This window comes from Budorcas taxicolor, chromosome 14 (genome assembly GCF_023091745.1).
Source record: "Budorcas taxicolor isolate Tak-1 chromosome 14, Takin1.1, whole genome shotgun sequence".
NCBI lineage: Eukaryota > Metazoa > Chordata > Mammalia > Artiodactyla > Bovidae > Budorcas > Budorcas taxicolor.
The window spans coordinates 75,891,696-75,909,460 of record NC_068923.1 but is presented as its reverse complement, the minus strand read 5'-3'; the positions used below and the strand labels follow the sequence as shown (position 1 = coordinate 75,909,460).

The following is a 17,765-nucleotide window of genomic DNA, read 5'->3' as shown; positions in this document are numbered from 1 at the left end:
AACTGCTCCTCCTTTGTCCAATAGGCCTTCCTCCCTTCAGGACTATCCCGGTTCCAGATTGGAGCTTCAGGAGACAGGGCGGTTGAGAGTGAAGGGAAGGATGGGGAGGGAGGCTCTGGGACTAATGTCCTACCTGAGGCTGCACTCCGGGGCAGGTGCAAAGGTGCCCAGTGTGCTGTGTGCCTCCAGGGGGCTTAGTATGTCCCAAGCCTGTGGTCAAGCCTGCGGTGGAGGGATGCCGTCCTTATCCCCATCGTCCCAACAACCAGAACCACAATAGAACAGCTAGTATTTATTGTGTGTGTACGTTGAACACTGTACATCGAGTAACTCTCTGAAACTAGCAACAACCCTATGCCATAGGCATTACTTCTATAATGTTCCAGATGAGGAAACTTGGCCTTTCAGAAGTCAGCAACTGGCCAAGGTCACACAGCTCAAATGTGAGGGAGCCAGGTTCTATCCCAAACAAACAGACTTCTAACCTACTCTCTTAACACCCAAGTGTACAGTACTGAGTAGCATGGAGGCCTGAAAGGCGTAGGCTCCACCTCTGGAAATTGACCCTAGTGTGCCCTATGCCATCATATATGAATGCCTGGTGAGAAGATACTGGGTACCTCTTCTTTTTCAAAAAAATCTTGCCAATTACAAGGTAGTGTATGACTCATATATACCTGGGTAATAACACCATCATCATCACCCTGAAAAGATGATGTCAGTAATCTAAGGCCATGGCAGCAGCTTGGAGTACAGCGACTTTTCCAAGAATTTTCTTTCATTGAAATCATGAAAACAATGTAGTTTATTTTATCTCCTTTTGTTCCATTTTGCCTAAAACAAAGAGCCTTCCTTCTCTTAAGGTCTTCAATCTAACAGCCTTGGAGAGCAGGATGGCCCTTCTCCGAGTGGGTCTTTCTTACTCCTCTTACTCCTCACTCTGGGAGAGCAAGCCGCCTGGAGGAACAAGGGATGCACTTAGAATCTCTGAGCACTGATTTCTGCAAACAGGGCTACATCCCAAGTCAGAGCCTGTAGCCTTGGCAATAGCAGTTTCAAACTGCCTTTTTCCTTATCACTGAAAAAATACATTTCCATACCAAAAATAGGCCATTGCTTATGCTAATTTAGTCATTGTCTAAAAAAAAGTCACCCGAAACGTTATTTTTATTTGGGGACAGACAGAAATAAACAGCAGGAGGCTGTGCAGTGAATGTTTACAGAGAAATAGAAAGACCTGAGGAAGGGGAAGGGGGAAGGATGGAGGGAGGCCGAGCCCGGGTTCCACCAGCACAGCCGATGGGTCCCTTTCTCGTCAGCTCTCCTGCACGCCTTTGTGAGTCATGCTGCTTGTGGGTTCGAATAATATGGATGCATTGTTTCTAAACCAGCTTTTCTAACAAACCTCTGCTTTTTTTGTGCGACAAATGTTTACATACCACTGGGAATAAGCCAGATCTTGACTTGACACTGCGGCTACTATCAGCACTTGGTATCTCTTATTTGTTGGGTGCTAGGGACACAGTGAATTATAGGATATCCCCGCCCTTATTAACATAAGCCACTGCCGTGGACTGAGTAACTGTAAGTAATTAGGTAGATATGTGTCAAATGCTACAGGGGACAGGGCATTAAGGAATGAGAGTCGATGAACTATTCTCTTGAAATAGCAGAAAAATGTCTATGAGGTATTTTGGATATGGAATGAGATGGGGAGTATATTCCTGGATACAGTATTCCTCATGCTGTAATTAAAGGGTTGTAAGTTGGTTGTTGTTGTTGTTTTTGGTTTGTTTGTTTGGTGATTTTGGGTACCTTCTCCATCTCGTAAATGAATTTGTAACTTAGAAGTGGAAGTCATTTGGGATTCTTATTTCTACAGATATAATTAGTTTCATGGGCTCATTTAAAAGTATATCCACATATTTAAGGAAATCATATGGTTGACTTTGTATCTTTTGGTCCGTGATGTATCTTTATTTTATATCATTGTTCATCAGTGTGAGCTCATCTTTTAGAATTTCTCTCAGTACCATCACCGATCCAGTCAGAGGCACTTAATTAGGCCAGAAACACATATTTGCTCTTTTACAAAAGCAGCAAATTCTGTGTTTAAGGATATGACATTTCAAAAATGGCCTTGTATTCAATGAAAGAAAAAAATGTTTTTCGGTATTCCCACTCACCTCACAAAATAATACATTTGCTGATAAATTGGTAATCCAATTGTGTTAGTCATGGCAAAGATAAGGTAGCATTCTTTTTTATTCTGTGCTGTTTTCATTTTCCATTTATTTTCTAAAAAGTAGGCCTATTTTGAAACAAAATAAACCCTACAACTGAGCTTATCTAAAGCAAGAAAAGCAAATTTATAGAAATTAAGGCAACACACCTCTGGTAGGATTCCCAGAACTGGACACTGTGGAGCAGGAGGGGCTGAATGGAAAGTAAGCTCTGTGGTTCTCCCTGCCCTACAGAGCGTGGTAATGGTGGTCTTCAGTGAAGACAAAAACCGGGATGAGCAGCTGAAATACTGGAAGTACTGGCACTCTCGGCAGCACACTGCAAAGCAGAGGGTCCTCGACATTGGTAAGTTGACCTTGACCTTGACCTTCTTGCATGGTCTTAGGTAAACCTCCATGTTGCCTTGATGCAAAGAAGAGCCCAGAAATCACAGCTGAGACCTACATCACTCCTGTGATGTGCCTGGCACCAGTTTGTGCACCTTTCCAATATTTCAGTACATTTAGTACAAATAAGGCTGAGAAGTCAAGATCGGGCTAAGCTGAGAGCAAAACACTTTGTGTCCCATAGAAGTCAAGTGTGTCTCATATGATAATAGACTTAGATTTACCATGGCCATGCCAGTTTCTGAAGCATATTTCCATGCCGTCTTGTGTTTGAGCCTAATAACTGGCAGGCGGGCCAGAGGAACTCTTATTCCTTCCTGTAACACAGGTAACCTGGGCTCATTTGGTTCTAAGGTACTCGTGACGGTCACGGGACTAGATAGAGCTTTCTAGTTCTCTAATTTTCCATCTTGTGTTCCGTCCATCCAAACACACATCTAGTGCAAAGAGTGCTAGATGATCAGACTAACGCAAAGTTCGAGAGAGCGTTCTTGGTGGTAGAGAAGGAATGACCTGCCCATGTCCTGGAGTCTGTGTATTCCTAAACATCATGCTTGTCCTTTAGAGATTTGGAGCCCCCTGGGTGGGACTCAAGAGTCCAGTCAAGAGAACAGAGCCCATACCAAGTGGTTCCATGGAGAGCATTCATTGCCAAGGTTGGGAGGGTGGAAGGCCCCATGAGGCCTTGAGAGAGGAGCCACAGCAAGAACTTGCTGCTAGTTGCTGGAGGGCCGAAGGATCAAAGGAGAAGGGGTGGGAGTTGTGAGAGCCCCCAGGCAGGGACAGGATCAGCCGGAGCCACAGCTGGGACCGCGGAGGGGGCAGCTGTCTTAAAGCAGTGAGAACACGGACCCCAGAGGGAGCAGGTATCTTAGAATAGCGAGAACCGCAGAGAATCTGCCGGAAACACCCCTCAGTGTAGAGCGGGGGGAGAAGGCACGCCCTGCCCCCCAGCCTCCCCTAGCGCTTTCCATTGACCCCATTAGCCTGAAAAGGAGGGCATACCTCCCTGGCACATGCACTTTGCAGGAATCAACCTCTAGACACAGAGCAAAGCAGGGGGTGTCAGGGATTGGTCTTAAAGTGTCTAGAAATAACTTAAGACCACAGTAATTATATGTGTTTATAAATAATTTTAACAGTTCATCTACATCCTGCTTCCATAAGAAACTATTTCTCATTTATAGGCTTTATTTTCACGTTTCCCAGACCTCAAGGCACAGTCCCAGTGAGGACAGGCCAAGTCCAGTGAGGAAGGTTTCTGCTGTGTTGGACACCAGAGTTGATAATGAACAGCTAGAAGGATGTTTACTTTGATTTCTTTCACATTGTAACAGAGGACTTTTTCAAACCTTTTAGCTCACACTTGCTGGGACCCTTTGACCAATAGTAGAGGAACTAAGGTAGGGTTGGAGACTCGCTGTAGAAGATATGGAAACTAATTTGCTGGTTTTTCTTGCAAAATGGCTACACCACTCCTTATCTCTACCACAGATACACTCACACATGTCTCCTTTCAACTAGTCAAACGAATTTATTTAATGAACAAGGAAACCAAGGCTTACTGACCCACCTTTCCTTTCCTCCCATAATTAGTGCAAGAATTAGTGCAAGCGCTGGAATAAAAGCAATCTTCCTCACCCAGGTCACACCCTGAAGCCCCAAGATCGACCAACTGGGAAGAAGGGTTTGGGAATACTTGCTGTAACCTGCTTTGGAGGCAGTCTGCCCAGAGCAGAGGAACAATTTTATTTTATTTGAAAAGTTAGCCTTATAATTATTGCCCAAGAAAGGAGCAATTAAGTAGAAATGTGGCCTAGGTCCAAATAAGGCAAATAATAAACACGTTTTACTGGCATACCTGTGGGTTCAACTTTGATGTTGTTACAGGGTTTACTTTTCTTAGCCCAGAATGATCTCTCAGGTCTCATAGGATTTCAGATCTTATCTCTCTTCTTTATCACCTCCTGGCTGCTTTGTCTCCCTCATGTAACCCTTTGCACATGTGTGTGTGCACACAAACACATACACATTTATTTATCATTGAGTTTTGTGACTTTGACTCAGTAGCTTCATGGCCACCTGGGCTATTTGCTGACTCTGAGATTAAGGCATTGAATCAGCCTCTTAGGTTCAAATGAAAAATCAATTTTCTGACCATAGTCTCTACCCCTCACCTCAACCTGACAGGATGAGGAAAGATGGAAGAAATTCCTCTAATTCATTCTTATACCAGATTTTTGAAAAGTCAAGCTAACACCATTTCCAATAGAAAGGGTGGGGGGTGAGGTTGCTGTGGCGACTCCATCCGTGTGCTGTGAGCCCTCCCTGGGGGTAACTCTGCAGGGCTGTGTTGAGAACGTCTGTGAGGCTGCACCTGGGCTCAGCCAGGGGGTTACCAATGCCTGCTGAGGGGGAAGGAGGCCCAAGAGTGCGTTTATGCTATGCCTTTGTCAATTTGGGTGGAGAACCTTCTAGTGGCTGGCCTGCAAGAGAAAAGGAAAAATCCGGAAGTGTTTAATGTGTTATTTTTCTTTACCTTTATGAACTGGAGATTAAAGCTGGGTCTCCCAAGTTGGAGTTCCCCAAGCCTCTCCCAGCCAATGTGGTCAGCAAGTCCAACTAAAGCCTGTAGGTAGTGACTTTGAAGTTGGCATTAGAGACTGAGATGAGGCCCTTTTCCGCTAAAACAGGCGTTCGTAACCTGGGTCCTTGGGGTCTGTGGGTGGGCTTTGGGGAGCCTCCACTCCTCAAATTCTGTGCAATACCACTCTGCTTTTGGATGCACAGGTCCTTTCACCTTCTTTCCAGGGGTGCCCAGGGCAGCCCTCCCTCCCTCCCTCCCTCCCTCACTCAGTCTCCCTGCTTCCCTTCCAAGCAGCACCCAGTGGAGCTGTCACCTCTCTGTGTCTCCTTCTTCAGCATCCCCTCAGAACTCGCGTGCTCAATCAACTCTCGCGACGCCACCAGGCTCCTCTGTCCATGGGATTTCCCAGGCAAGCATACTGGAGTGGCTTGCATTTCCTTCTCCAGGGAGCTCCGCACTCATGCTCGAGGGCCGTCCTGTCACCTGTGGGCCCTGGTATAATCGTGCCTGGAGAACATGCTGCATCTTTCCTACATAAATCGTCTCCTCTGGACTAGACTGTCGGTTGTTCTTTGCGGCCCCACCTCATCGCCCACGTACTCCTGCTCCTCTGAGTAACCCGTGTGTGCCAGCTGCCTGATGGGAGAGGACCCTCAGTGTCCCTGTTGGAGTCCCCATCTGTGGAAAGTGGAGGGCCCGCGGACAGAGCTGCTCCTCAGAGCAGGGGGCACCTCAGCTGCCAGCTTCCTGAGTGCTGAGCAGAGTTCCTGGTGAGGCCCTTCCTGCCTCACACCAGTCACATCCCTCCCTGGGCAGACACTCACATGTTGCCTGACTTGTTCCCTCACTTCTTGGAGGCCTTTGCTTGTCGTCACCATATCAGAGAGACCTTCCCTCTCGTCTCACCCAAACATCATGCCCTCGTCACTCTCAAGCTCCCGTAACTCTACTCCACTGCAGAGCCCTGTCGCCACCAAACATGTTATGAATACGTGTTTCTGTTTCTTCTTGTGTCCCCCTCATGCTACACTAGGCCCCAGAAGAGCAGACACTTGTCTGTTTTCTTTTCTACTCCAGGCCCAGTGTCTCTCACAGAGCCTGAGTCACCGTGAGCATTTGGTATCTATTTCCTGAAGGAATGAATGGACGTATGAATGACTGAATGACCACACGTAAGGATGGCACTCTTACTGCAGTGATAGGAAGCTGGCTTTCAAAGGCGCGAACTGTGTCTTAGTAACAGCTCCCATGTGTCGGTTGCCTTTTGTGTACCAGGTTCTTTCTATACATCAGACATAAGCATTTTGTCCTTCATCCTGAAAACAACTTATTTTATTGCTGAAAAGCTGAGAGGGTGAGGTGTGAAGAATTTTGCCCAGAATCAAACCCCTGGTAAGTGGTGAAGATGGAAATTCAGGCTTGCTGGACTGTGCACGCCTTGTTTTTTAATTATTGTGTGTCTTCACTCCACTGTCTCTCATCTTTGTATCTTGACCTCTAGATAGTTCTGGGCCCCCCGCCACCCCCTAATCACATGCAGAGTAACTGCAAGCTGTCATGAATTGACCTAGCGTTGAGGTCCTGCCTCTCCCCTCTGCGCCTTCCTTTCCAGATGCTGAGAACGCTTTGCACTCTGGGTGGCAGGACTCGGCTGCTGCTAGTTCTGACATTTCTAAAAGCCAGTTCAGATGTGTGGTTCTTGTACATGAGGCCATAAACTATGCTGGTGGGGAAGGAAACATTAGCAACTAGCTCTTGCTGGATATAAGTAAAACAAACAAACCCCAGCCCAAGTGCACTCTGCTGCTCTGCAAAGCACATAAGTAGAGTTCTCCAAGTTACACAAGTTCTTTCTTGTGAGCTCATCAGATAACAACAGTTAGTCTAGGTCATCAATATGTTCACATTCTGCAGCCCAAAGAGTTCCCGCACAGATTGTACCTACTGTATGGAATCACCACTTTGGTGGTATTCTGTCCTTTGCTCGTCTCTGAGTGTGAAAGCCCCTTTCTCAAAGGACATGGAGTCAGTGTTGATCCCAACTTAGTTACCACCAGCTTGCAGAAAGACAGAGTAATTCCACATTCACTCAGCAACCGACCCTTTGTTAGGAACTGGTGATTCAGAGATAAATAAATAAGGCAGAGCCCCATCTTCAAGCTGCTCCAGACTGGAGGGAAGAAGATGACTGGCTGATGTTATCACATGGTGAGAGGCAGATGGGAGAAATATTTGCTGTAGTTTCTAAGTCCCCTCTGAAAAGATAACCAGAACATGTGAGGTCAAAAAGGTGGGGGAGGGTGCTACGAGCCAAGGAAACTGCCCATGCAGAGGTATAGGAATCAAGACAGTAAAACCAAAGTGAGATTGGCATGCGATTTTATAAAATCTGATAAAACTGTTGGCAAAAATGGGAGGGGTGGAAACTCTCGTGCATGCTGGTGGGAGTATCATTGATTCAACTTACACAGTGAGTGGGGAGACAAGTAAACTGGGAATAAACTGGGCTGAGAAAAGGAGCTGGAAGGCTGTGGGAGTTGTGGAGAGGCTTGATTTTTAAGGGGAATTTTAGAGTAACCTGGTGGCTCAGTGAAGAATCTGCCTGCAATGCAGGAGACCTGGGTTTGATGCCTGGGTTGGGAAGATCCTGTGGAGAAGGGAATGGTTACCCACTCCAGTATTCTTGGCTGGAGAATCCTATGGACAGAGGAGCCTGGTGGGCTGCAGTCATGGGGTCACTGAGTCAGACATGACTGAGTGGCTAACACTTTCTTAGCGTGACAGGGGTAGGAAGTATAGATGGGATTTGCAGGTCTCAAGCTGTAAGAGGAGACCCATGTAAAGCTGTTTCAATGAGGTACAGATTGCAGCTCTGGGTCTCCCATGGAGGCTGAATGAGCCCAGCAGGGTGTTTTGGGATCCAAAGCCCAGAAAGTTCCTGGTATGAGAGGGCTGTTGATTCTGACCACACGTTTCCTGGTGGTCAACTCAGAGCTGCAGGCGCAATGCTGGGGAAATGCTCTCAGACCGTTGGGTGGGTCTTTGCAGAGGAGTGTCACCACACCAGATACTGAGGGGATCTGAGCTCAGAGTTTCTCGTCTTCTGCCGCTTTGGCACTAGCTTGGCTTCACAGAACCTTGCTTTGCAGTTTTGTTGGGGAGATTTTCAAAATGTGTGTACTTATACTTTTTTTATATTGAGGTGTAACATGCATAGTTTGTTTTTCATTAATCCATGTTTTTCTTTTGTTGAACAGAGTGGGCTTCAGAGATGCAGGAATATATAAGTGAGGGCCCATAAAAGATGTCACTCATCCAGGGGAGTGTTCCATTCGCCCATCGGTCCTCCCAGAACTCTGACAAGGGGGAGACTGGGCAGAAATACAGGCAAATGGAATTCTGTGATGAGGCGACATTTCTCTTTTATTGAGTTGCAGGGTTTGATTTGGGAGACTTTGCTCAGACGCTGAGGATTTTCAGCAGGACAGTGGTATCTGTCTTTCAGAGAGGTGGTTCTGGGCCAGGGTCCAGGTGGGATGAAGTGAGGGAGAGACTGGTTATAGCTGGGGAGAGACCTGGAGGAGTAAGCTGTAAAGGAGAGATGCAGAATTAACTCAGGAATGAGAGATGAATTCTATAACTGGTAGACTTTCAGAACTGACTGGCTGTAGGGATAAAGGAGAAGAAAAAGATCACAGAAAGAAAGTGCAGCTTTGCCAGCGAGGTAGGGGTTGGGATTAGCAGCAAGCATGGTGCCCCAGGTGCCAGGGGAGTGGGGGCTGACTGATGCTGAGTCCAGCCAGAGACACAATGACTTTTAGGCACCGTCTACACATTAAACAGGCTGGGAGTTCCCCGGGGACTCATTTGCACAGTGGAGAGATCCAGTTTTGCCCCATGTAACGACTTAGCAGCAGCAGCGGCCGCAAGCCATTTAAAAAATATTTAAAAGGACTACCAATCACAAAATGAACCAGAATGCTTAGCAAGTCTACTCAAAGCATGAATAATTACAGAACCACTTCCTTGGGAAGGGATGTTTTTCTGTTTCCTTTCAAGCAAGGAAGGAAAATTATAAGACATTCAACAACTAACATTGATTTATGGAATGAAAAATCAGAAGCTACAGCAGATACATTGAGACTCATTCAAATATAGCTTCTCTCTACTGAACAGAATTAAGAATTACTTGCTTGCTTTACAGTGCAGCTTTTTCAAAATAATGAGCATCACAGTTTTTGCAGTTTCCGAAAGGGTGGGATGGATGGTGACGTAATGAGACTAATTCCCCAAGCACATCCGAATGAGCAAAATTACTTGATAGTCACATCTAATGTAATCGGTATTGACATCATCTTGCTGTTAATTGTGAAACCAACCATTTGCTCTTTATTCAATCTGTCTTTGATTTTGCTTCCCAGAACGTAATCTTTCCCTGTATTAGTACGTATTAAATTGTTGATATTAATCCCATTGTTTTCCATGGTAATTGACAGGCAGTTATAGTCTCTTTGGTTATTAGCGTGTGATTATAGGATTTTCATCTGTGCCCTAATACAAATGTGTGTCTTTATTTTAAAATTGTGCTGTTGATAGCAATTTTATATTAAGATGAATTTTTCATGAATCCTTAAGTTCTGATGAAATCAAAACAGTTTTTCAAGTTTAGGTCTTGATAGTTTTCTTTGAGGGTCAAAGAGAAGCCTTTTGGGAGATTCTCAAATACAGAATTTTGTTGACCACTGTGACTTACTCAGCTTGGCTCATCTGTCCAGGGCTGGGAGCTCTCTTCTGTGTGGAATCGTACTCCACTTTCAAATAGGAATTGCGAATAAAATGAAGTGACACCTTTCGTTTTTCCTTTGAGCTTTCTAGAGGAGCCTGGCTTTGGATGTGCCTTACAAGTGTGCTTTCTTGCAGTTTTTATAGTCAAATGCTGGCTTGGGCTACTCAAAGCTGTGCAGAAAAGTTTGTGGGGGTGGAGCTGGTGTAGAGATTGGTGGGCTGGGAGAGGCATCTGCTGGTTTTCAAGAGGTCAGGTAGCCAAGTAGTCAGCATGGATCTGTGGCCCAAATGGGCCTCGATTCAGGCATGAGTAAGATGTGGGGTAGGAAGTGACTCCTCTTTCAAGAAACATGGATGGAAGGAAAGGAAGGAAATCTGCCAGGACCAGGGCCTGGATGTGTGGTCATTTGGTGAACTCTGGCCTCGTCCTGGCCCCTTCCCTTGGGGGGAAGGCTGGGGGAACCCCAGATCACCGCTGGGTGCCCGGCAGCTTGCCTCTCTCTTCCCCAGGGTTGCCCACTCTGCCACTGAGTTTTGTTCTGTGGTGAGCTCTCCTCCCCCAGCTCTGAACAAACCTGCCCTCTCCCAGCAGTTGGGAAAGTGTGGGACTTCCCCCCCTTAAAAATAACTCAAGGAAATGGAATTTTAATTTTTGATATTTCCTAGACTCTTTCCACACTTCTGAATAGATATGAAAAGTAAATTTGATTCAAAACCAAACCAAACCCCTTGAGAGCCCTCAACTTAAAAAATAAATAAATAATAACCCAACCCAGGGCTGGTTGGTGAGAGTCAGGGCAGTGAGTGAGTCAGAGCTGAGATAGTGGAGCAGCCTTGACCCCTGCTTCCTGCACGGGTGGGGGCAGGGAGGAGGGGTGGGGGTGTGGCCCCGGCTCTGCTCCGCCTGTTGTTTGATCATCAGCTCTGGTTGTTGCTACAGTCACAGGCAGTGCGAGGCACCCTCTGCTTTACAGAGAAGCGCTGTAGACAGCTACTGGACAACTGTTTTCATCATCAATTTTGGTTAGAAAACATGGCCGTGATAAAAATGGTAGGCTGTTAATGCTCTGTATTTAAAAGATGATACACTGCAAATATTCTTTAAACTTTTATCTTAGTTCAGGCAGAACATACTCATTTTCCATAAAAACTGAACCACTGTGAGTTTTCCTTTATTGCATGTGTGTCTCCATATGTGTTAGGAGCTGATTCTTTTGGGGACAGCACCTCTGGGGAGAATCATTTCCTCCTTGGCGTGTGTGCCTAGGGTGATGGAGAGTTCCCTCAGCCTTCCCCCGAGACAGGGCCAGAGTTCACCAACTGTCCACACCTCCAGGCAGATTTCCTTCCAAACTATTGCTGGGTCTTCGTCTTTCCTTACAATCCATGTTTCTTAAAAGAGGCGTCACTTCCAAACCTCGCATCTTACTCATGTCTGAATCCAGCATAATCTGCCTTTTATTAAGATTTCTTTTTAAAAAAACTGGAGTGTTGTTGCTTCACAATACTGTGTTAGTTTCTGCTGCACCACGAAATGAATCGGCTGTATGTATACATGTCTCCCTCTTTTCCGGGTTTCCTTCACATTTGGGGGCAGAGAGCACAGAGTAGCGCTCTCTGTGCTGTGCATGCTCGTTAGTTACCCATGTTGGACACGCAGGGTGTGAGTCAGTCCCCGTCGCTCCATCCCATTGCCTCTCTTCCATCCTTGCACCCTTGTGCTGTTCTCTACATCTGCATCTCTAGTCCTGCTTTGCAGATAAGGTCCTGTACCATTTTTCTAGGTTCCACGTATGAAAGTGAAAGTCGCTCAGTCGTGTCCAGCTCTTTGCGACCCCATGGACTATACACTTTTTGGAATTCTCCAGGCCAGAATACTGGAGTGGGTAGCCTTTCCCTCCTCCAGGGGCTCTTCCCAACCCAGGGATTGAACCCAGGTTTCCCACATTGCAGGCAGATTCTTTACCAGATGAGCCACGAGGGAAGCCCCAAATATGTGTTATATATTTATTTTTCTCTTTCTGACTTCACTCAGTGACAGTCTCTAAGTCCATCCATACCTCTGCAAATGGCACAGTTTCATCCCTTTTAATGGCTGAGTAATATTCCATTGTGTGTGTGTGTGTGTGTGTGTGTACATATATGTGTGTATATGTGTATGCCACATCTTTATCCACTCCTCCATTGATGGACATTTAAGTTGCATCCATGCCCTGGCTATTGTAAATAGCGCTGCAATGAACTTTGGGGTGTGTGTATCTTGCTTAATATTCAAATTTCTTAATGCCACATCTGTAGGTCTGTTTCACCCCTAGGTTACTTCCAGCCTCCCCTTCATTTCTCCTCTAGGGCTCTCCTTGCCTAGAATGGCCCTTCCTTCCTCTTTTACCTGGCAGTCATCTCACTCCTAAGACCTTGTTCCACAACCCGCTTGGGTGAGATCTTCCTAATCTTTCAGACATCGGCTGCTTCCTCCACAGATTTTAGTTTGTACTTAGACTATAACATTGCTGAGTTTCACTTGGTTTATCAGTTTACATTCTGTCCATTCCACTAAATCCCAAGCTTCTCGAGGGGAGAGAAAATTTTTTTCTGTAACTTTTGTATGAGAAGCACCTGGTGCAGTGCCTGGCACAGAAAAATGCTCAACTAGTGCTGACTAGTTGATGAACAAACTTCCGTGTATTGTTCTGTGTATGTAGGTAACAGCATGGTAAGGGAATATGTGCCTTGTTAACAGGGAAATCAGGGTGGGGTTGGGCTCTGTCCTCTTCTATGATGAAAGAATCAGTATTGGTCGTATTTTTCTGGATCCCAGCTAAATGTGCATTTGGTACTTTGATTTCTTATATTTTAAAAATTGTTGCATTATTCTATAGACTTTTTCATGAACCATGGTTAACTCCAAGACTTAATTGCTAACATAGAAATATAATACTGACATTAATAAACCAAGGGGGAACTTCTCCTTTTTAACTTGGGGGCTTCATTAATAAATTTCTCCTCTTAAACTTAAGTGGAAATTATTGTTATTTCCCTGAAACAAGCAGAAATTTGTTTTAAAGCAAACTTTACCAAGAAAAAATTTGGAAGTTAAAAATTATAATTAATCTGGTCTTTAATTTGGGTTAATTTTTTTTTTCACTGCTCCTGGGAAGTGTGTTTGCCTGGTTGTAGGCATTATTGTTTAAGAAACCTTTTCTGGAGAAGTACTTGCCCACTGCTGGCAATTTTAAAACCCTGAGTGGTTAACCGGAAGGAATGTTACAGAGAAGGGTAAAGTAGGAATGGGTGCTTGAAGGGCATCTATTGAATGGATGCTCTGAGAACCTGTTTCAGTGAAAGGCTGAAACTTTCTCATAACGAGATCGTGGTTTACACGATGAGCGTTCAAAATGAACACACACAAGCACAGAGCTAAAACCACTCAACAGACCTATCATATTTAATACTGTAAATACTTTAATTTCCTGTCTTCCACCATTTTCTTTTTCCCATTTACTGGATGCCACATTGCTTTCTCCTACTTGGTCGGACCTTTCCTGTATCTTTAGCTATATTTGACCATGACGTCATCTCAAACATGTAATCTGTGCTCTCTATTTGATTTTATGTCTTTAAAAAATATTTATTTATTTGGCCCCGTCAGGTCTTAGTTGCAGCACCCAGGATCTTCGTTGCAGCATGCAGACTTCTCAAGTTGCAACCTGTACGCTTAATTGTCCCCTGGAATGTGAGATCTTAGTTCCCCAACCAGGGATCAAACCCATGTCCCCTGCCTGGGAAGGCAGATTCTTAATGGCTGGACCACCAGGGAAGTCCCTGATTTCATGTTTTTTGCTTGGGGCCTAATTATTTTCTTTCTTTAAAGATGCATTTAGTGAAACCTCGGCCTAATAGTCTCACATTTTTTAGTGTTACTTGGTTGACTTAAGAGTTACAAAAAAAGAAATCCTGGCAAGACAGTCTGATAGTGTCATGAGACTCATCTAATTACTGAACAGAACTACAGAGCTGGTCTTTTCAGCCGCGCTCCAGCAGGGACTGGAAACCTCTCTCACCCTGCCTTTCAGCAGGAACAAATGCATGTCTTCCTTGTCTTTGCAGTACCCACAAGTGTGGAATTAGGCAAATGTAAAGTTTTTCTTCCCTGTTTACAAAATCTAAAACTTGCCAAGAGAAAGTTTTTTCTGTACAACAGAAAAAACAGAAAGTTTTTTATGCTGTGAGGCCAGCACTGTGTTATCTCCATTTCACAGATCAAGGAGCCAGCTTTCTTTTCTAAGGTGGCTGTTGATTTCCTCTGGGTGCACATCTGCAGTCCTCAGATGCTGTGATTCAGCATCTCCAAGGAGAATGGTAACAGCAGGAACTGCATTCCTCCTTTGAAGGACACATTTATCTTCTTGAAGAAATATATGTAAGAGAATTGGAATTTCCATTTTGAAATAATATGTAAATCCTCTAATAATTGTTGAAAAATAAGTAAACAGGAATAGCAACGTGAGTAATTCTAATAGCTGCTGCTACTGCTAAATCGCTTCAGTCGTGTCCAACCCTGTGCGACTCCAGAGATGGCAGCCCACCAGGCTCCACCATCCCTGGGATCCTCCAGGCAAGAACACTGGAGTGGGTTGCCATTTCCTTCTCCAATGCATGAAAGTGAAAAGTGAAAGAAGTCGCTTAGTTGTGTCCGACTCTCTGCAACCCCATGGACTGCAGCCCACCAGGCTCCTCCGTCCATGGGATTTTCCAGGCAAGAGTACTGGAGTGGGGTGCCATTGCCCTAATTGCAGTTAATGCAAAAATCCCTCATATAACAAACACCCCCCACCCCCATCATCCACATAAAAACTTACCTTCCTTTATCTGTAGACCAGTTTGGTGAGTGACTGGGCAGCCAAGGGCTAATGGGAAGGTTGAAAGTGGAGGTTGCTTTTAATGGATCTTGAGCTACTGAAAGAATTGGGTTTGTAATTTCTGGTTGATCAAAGAGTAATCCACGTGAAGATTGACAGTTCTTGCAGTGTGTCTGTGTCCTGCACCCCCAGTTACCGAAAAGTCATTTCCCTTTTTTGAATCTATTCAACTCAAAAGGGCAGTTATAGGTGCTGGAAAATCAGTTCTGACATTGAGGGCTACTAGATACTAGAATGAGACTTTGAGAGAGACTGGAACGTCTTAGGACAGAAAAGCAATTCTAAAGACTGTTGCTAATAATAAAGTGCCATCGTTTGAGAAAGAGTTCCATTGTCTTTCATAAATTAGACTTGGTTTAACTAGGAAAGTGTCATACTATCCGGAAATGTCAACTGACGTGGGGAAAGCTTGGGGACTTGTCCTAGAGGAAGGGAGCCTGGTGTGTAGGTCTGACATGATTTTGGCTGAATAGCCACTCTGGGCAGTAACTTCTAATCCTAGATGTCTATAACATCTTGTCCTCTGCCTTCTTCTAAGAGTGTTAGCATATTAAGTAATGAAATAAAGAATGGAAAATTGAAATAAAACATGAATAGTTCCCACAGTACACAAATAAATTATATACCAAAGCACTACTCCTGTCTTCATTCATTTAGTGAACTGTCAGGATGTATTAGGCACTTTTGTGTTTTCACAAATTTAAAAGACACATAGTTTAAAAAGACATAATAGGTAGATTGAATTTAAATCTCACTGAGTAACAGACTGCTGAGAAGAGTTTAATTTTAAGCCCATCCCAGTTGATTTAAATTCAGAGCTAGAAGTCATGTTGTATGTGTGTATGGGCGTGTGTATATATATGTATATATATACATAAAAGTGAAAGTATTACTCAATTGTGTCCGACTCTTTGTAAACCCTTGGACTGTAACCTGCCAGGCTCCTCTACATGGGATTTCTCAGGCAAGAATACTGGAGTGGGTTGTCATTCCCTTCTCTAGGACATATGTGTATGTGTGCCTACAAACAGAATATGACCTACTTTCAATCTGAAGTCAAGTTTATGGGTCAGTACCAGCATTCTTTTTCCCTGTTTTCCCATTATGGTTTGCTAGGCTTCCCTGGTGGCTCAGATGGTAAAGAATCTGCCTACAATGCAGGAGACCTAGGTTTGATCCCTGGGTTGGGACGATTCCCTGGAGAAGGGATTGGCTACCCAGGATATTGAATATGGTTCCCTGTGCTATACAGTAGGACCTTGTTGTTTATCTGTTTTATATACACTAGTTTGCATCTGCTAATCCCAAACTCCCAGCCCTTCGCTTCCCCAACCCCCTCCGCCTTGGGAATCATAAGTTTGTTCTCTATATCTGTGAGTCCATTTTTGTTTGGCAGATAAGTTCATTTGTGTCTTATTTCAGATATATATAAGTGATATCACATAGTATTTGTCTTTCTCTTTGTGACTTGCCTTGGTTAGTATGATCATCCCTAGGTCCATACATGTAACTGTAAATGGCATTATTTCATTCTTTTTTATGACTGAGTAATATTCCATTGTATGTATAAACATCACATTTTCTTTACCCATTCATCCACTGATGGATATATAGGTGGCTTGCATGTTCTGGCTGTTGTAAATAGAGCTACACTGAACATAGGGGTGTATGTATCTGTTTGAATTATAGTTTTGCCTGGATACACGCCCAGAAGTGAGATTGGTGTGTCATATGTCCCTTTTCACCACATCCTCTCCAGTATTTGTTATTTGTAGACTTTTTAATGATGGCCATTCTGACTGGTGTGATACCTCCTTGTAGTTTTGATTTGCATTTCTTGAATAATTAGTGATACTGAGCATCTTTTCATGTGTCTGTTGGCCATCTGTATGTCTTCTCTGGAGAAACAGCTTTAGGTCTTCAGGACCAGCATTCTTAAGCAATGAAATCAAACAGAATAAAAATATTGGGTTGGCCAAAAAGTTCATTCGGGGTTTTCCGTATCATTGGGGTGGCCAAGAAGTTCGTTCAGGTTTTTCTGGATGATGTAAACCTGAACGAACTTTTTTGCCAACTCATTATTAGCATATCTGGAATGCAGTAACGGGTTGCAGTGTAAATGCTTTTCTTATTCTAAGTTTATGTTAAGGGCAATTGAAAGCTATCTCACAGGCCTGTATAATTCTTTCTCTAGAAATAAGAAGGGTGAGTCAAACAAATAAAATATTAGGCTTCTCCTAATGGGAAAACTCCAAGAAAGAGTTCATCTTAAATGATATATGAAGGGTAAACATCATAACAATATTAGTAACTCCAGCTTTAATAGTGCCAAAGAGTCACTCTACACCAGTCACAATTCTGTGAGTCACAAATTTTATTTTCATAATGTCAGCCCCTTTTGTTCTGGATTATATATGGAAAGGTGCTCATTGTAAAGGTTATATATTACAGAACTTCTTAGGTTTCAATCGTACCATGTCCCTTTCAGAACTAAGGGACTGCCAGGAAGGGGAGGTACTTGATGCATTTGCCCATTATACCAAGTAGGAATAATTTTAAAAAGCTACTAATCAGAATTATCTGAGGTTGTGTTCATGAAGTATGTGTATTTAGCACACACTCAGCTCTCAAAAACTGGTGGCTGTTCCTAACTGTTTGCTCAGGACCCAGTGGTGGAAATACATTTAGTGCCTCTAAAAATCAGCTCAAGTGTCAACACCCTTAAGGAAACCCAGGTCACCTCCAACTTGGTAAAAATATATAAAGGAAATCATGAACTCAGAGTTCTTGTGAGTCATTCAGATTTTAAGAAGCTGATTCTTTAGTTTTGAAAACAGAAAAAAA

The 17,765-nt window shown here is 44.1% G+C and overlaps 1 protein-coding gene across 1 annotated transcript in view; it reads left to right on the top strand.

Moving 5' to 3' along the window:
• The window catches only part of GRHL2 (grainyhead like transcription factor 2), a 125,481-nt gene that overhangs the window by 31,448 nt on the left and 76,268 nt on the right, over positions 1 to 17,765 (top strand). Inside the window, exon 6 of the mRNA XM_052651829.1 lies at positions 2,478 to 2,589. Within this exon, the coding sequence (XP_052507789.1) occupies positions 2,478 to 2,589 (112 nt within the window). The remainder of the gene's footprint in view (positions 1 to 2,477; positions 2,590 to 17,765) is intronic.